The sequence below is a fragment of the Triticum urartu genome, chromosome 3, assembly GCF_003073215.2.
Source record: "Triticum urartu cultivar G1812 chromosome 3, Tu2.1, whole genome shotgun sequence".
Taxonomy (NCBI): domain Eukaryota; kingdom Viridiplantae; phylum Streptophyta; class Magnoliopsida; order Poales; family Poaceae; genus Triticum; species Triticum urartu.
Genome location: NC_053024.1, coordinates 121,977,299 through 121,979,585, shown reverse-complemented (window position 1 = coordinate 121,979,585; position 2,287 = coordinate 121,977,299). Strand labels below are relative to the sequence as shown.

Genomic DNA, 2,287 nt, shown 5'->3' with positions numbered 1-2,287 from the left:
CACGTGAGAAAAGACCACATAAGATGATTAATTAGCAGTGTCCTTTTAGTACTTTTGGATTACAGTAATTTTGTTCTTTTTAATATGTGATAGTGACTAAACGTTTGGGACCAGGGGCCAGCCGCTCGCGAGCGGCAGCGAGCGCCCGGCCACCAGCTAGACCGGTCCTTAAAAGATATGACTTTTTAAAAATTTGAAAACTCAAATAAATGAACATGCGCATCCATGGAATAATGCGGTGTCTTGCTCATGTGACCATCTTAGTAGTACATGCCACGTCACGAATAAAGACAAAATTTAGACCATAAAACTACATGCATGCGTGTGTAAGACCAGCCGCTCGTTTTTTCTAAATAGTGCGTGCGCACTTTTTAGATTTTAGGTAACTTTAGTCACCCGGTGATTTTAGCACCATGCATATATTCCATGAAAACAACTGTTTTACTGACCGTTGCTTTTTTCCCGTACCACGTTCCATGCCAGCTTCCGGTCTCCATGTGGAACATGGAAATTTCTGAAGGACAACTGGTTTTGTTGCTGTGCAGAAAGTTCAGCGGCTAAAATTCCTTGAAGGTTCTTCTTAGTGCATACGCACCTTCGCCGTTTACAAATTTGCATTCCAGCAAAAGCGTTGTTCACTGAAAGCTCGTGTACCGTTAAATATGGTTTCCTACCATTCTCGGAAGAAAATCGATGTCCCAACCAGATCGCACGCGCATTCTCACGCGGCAGGCATTGCAATTGGTAATCAAATGTTCCCGTTAATCCCATATGTCAGCCTCGCATCAATCGGCCGTGACTTTTTTTTTCTGGGCGGCTGTGCTTGACAATGACACCACCAGTTGACCTGACCCGAGCACCGTGTTGCCGAGGTTAAGCTCTCAGATATTATCCCTTGCAGACTTGACTTGAGTTCTGCCAAACCTGCCGCCCATTGCCTCTCTCCCTTGAAGTCCCTTCTCCCTTCTTCCGTTTAAGGTTCTTGATTTGTGGTACAGACTAGAAATCTTTATCCTGCCATGTCAGGGGACCCTTTCCCCGGCGCGCCGGCGTCGGGTGCCCCACCGGCTCCGTATGCGCGGCAGCAGAACTACAGCTTCAACGGGCGCGTCCTGCTCATGGCCGCCTTCCTCCTCTTCGCGCTCACCATCTTCTTCACCCTCATCCGCTTCTTGCTGTACGTGCTCGTGGCGCGGTCGGGCGGCCGCCGTCGCCGCGGCAGCTTCACCGCCGGCATCCTGCGGTCCATCAACTCGTTCGGCGCAACTAGCGGCCGGCGTGGGCTGGACGCCTCTGCGCTCTCCGCGCTGCCGGTCACCACGTACCGGAAGGAGGGCGCCGCCACCGCCGGGGCTGACTGCGCCGTGTGCCTGTCGGAGCTCGCCGACGGAGAAAAGGTGCGGGAGCTGCCCAACTGCGGGCACTCGTTCCACGTGGAGTGCGTCGACGCGTGGCTGCGCTCCAGGACGACGTGCCCGCTCTGCCACGCCGAGGCTGAGCTGCCCAAGGGGAACGGCAAGGCGGAGGCGGCGGTGCAGTCGTCGTCGTCGTCATCGTCGTCTGCCAGGGACCCGCCGCAGCAGGCGTTGTTCGGTGCAGGAGGAACCTTGATCGTGACCGTGCAAGGTGGCTTCCCGGACACCCAAAGGGGCGTGCGCGGGTCAACATCGGGGTAGGAGGTCAGTCGGGATCTTCCTATTCGTAGATTGCAGGGAAATTTCAAAGGGTACTGCGGCACATGCATATACTAGAGGTTAGACCGTGTTTCATGCACAAGTTGGGCACAACCATACGAAACGCCATTTCTTTTTGTCTGTTTGAGCCAAAGTCACCCATTTGTTTGTTTGTTGTATTCCGAGGAGAGCATAAGAAACTCATCTGTTGTTAATTGGACAAGTCTAGGTAGCGGCCGGTTGCTCGCCGGGCTTCGCGAGCGGCCGGCCTAAAATAGAAATATTTTTGTCTACTTGATTAATATTAATAAGAAAAATAACGGGAGACCTTCCCTTCCTTGTCCTCGGCCGCTGACCCGAGCCTCGTCTGCAGAGTCACCTCGCCGCCGGCCTCCGCCCCTACTCTCTCCCCGTCCCCCTTCCCTTGTACGAGAGAATAGCAGAGAGGAGATGAGGGAGATCGAGCGACTAGATCAGGTCAGGCGGCCGACAGATACAGAACCCGCCGCCACCGACACGGGATTCTTCACCTGGGCGCCCCTCCATGGGCTTCTGCTACTGCTTCGATTCCTGCCCCCGACGCCATGCCTAGTGCCCCCAAGGAAGGCCCCATC

At 54.2% G+C, this 2,287-nt stretch overlaps 1 protein-coding gene across 1 annotated transcript; it reads left to right on the top strand.

The window, feature by feature from the left end:
- Window positions 1-878: 878 nt before the first annotated feature.
- On the top strand, window positions 879-2,016 carry LOC125543235 (RING-H2 finger protein ATL39-like). Its single transcript, XM_048706514.1, has one exon. It carries the CDS (start codon window positions 1,020-1,022, stop codon window positions 1,674-1,676), a length of 657 nt encoding a protein of 218 aa, XP_048562471.1. The 5' UTR covers window positions 879-1,019; the 3' UTR covers window positions 1,677-2,016.
- Window positions 2,017-2,287: the final 271 nt, after the last annotated feature.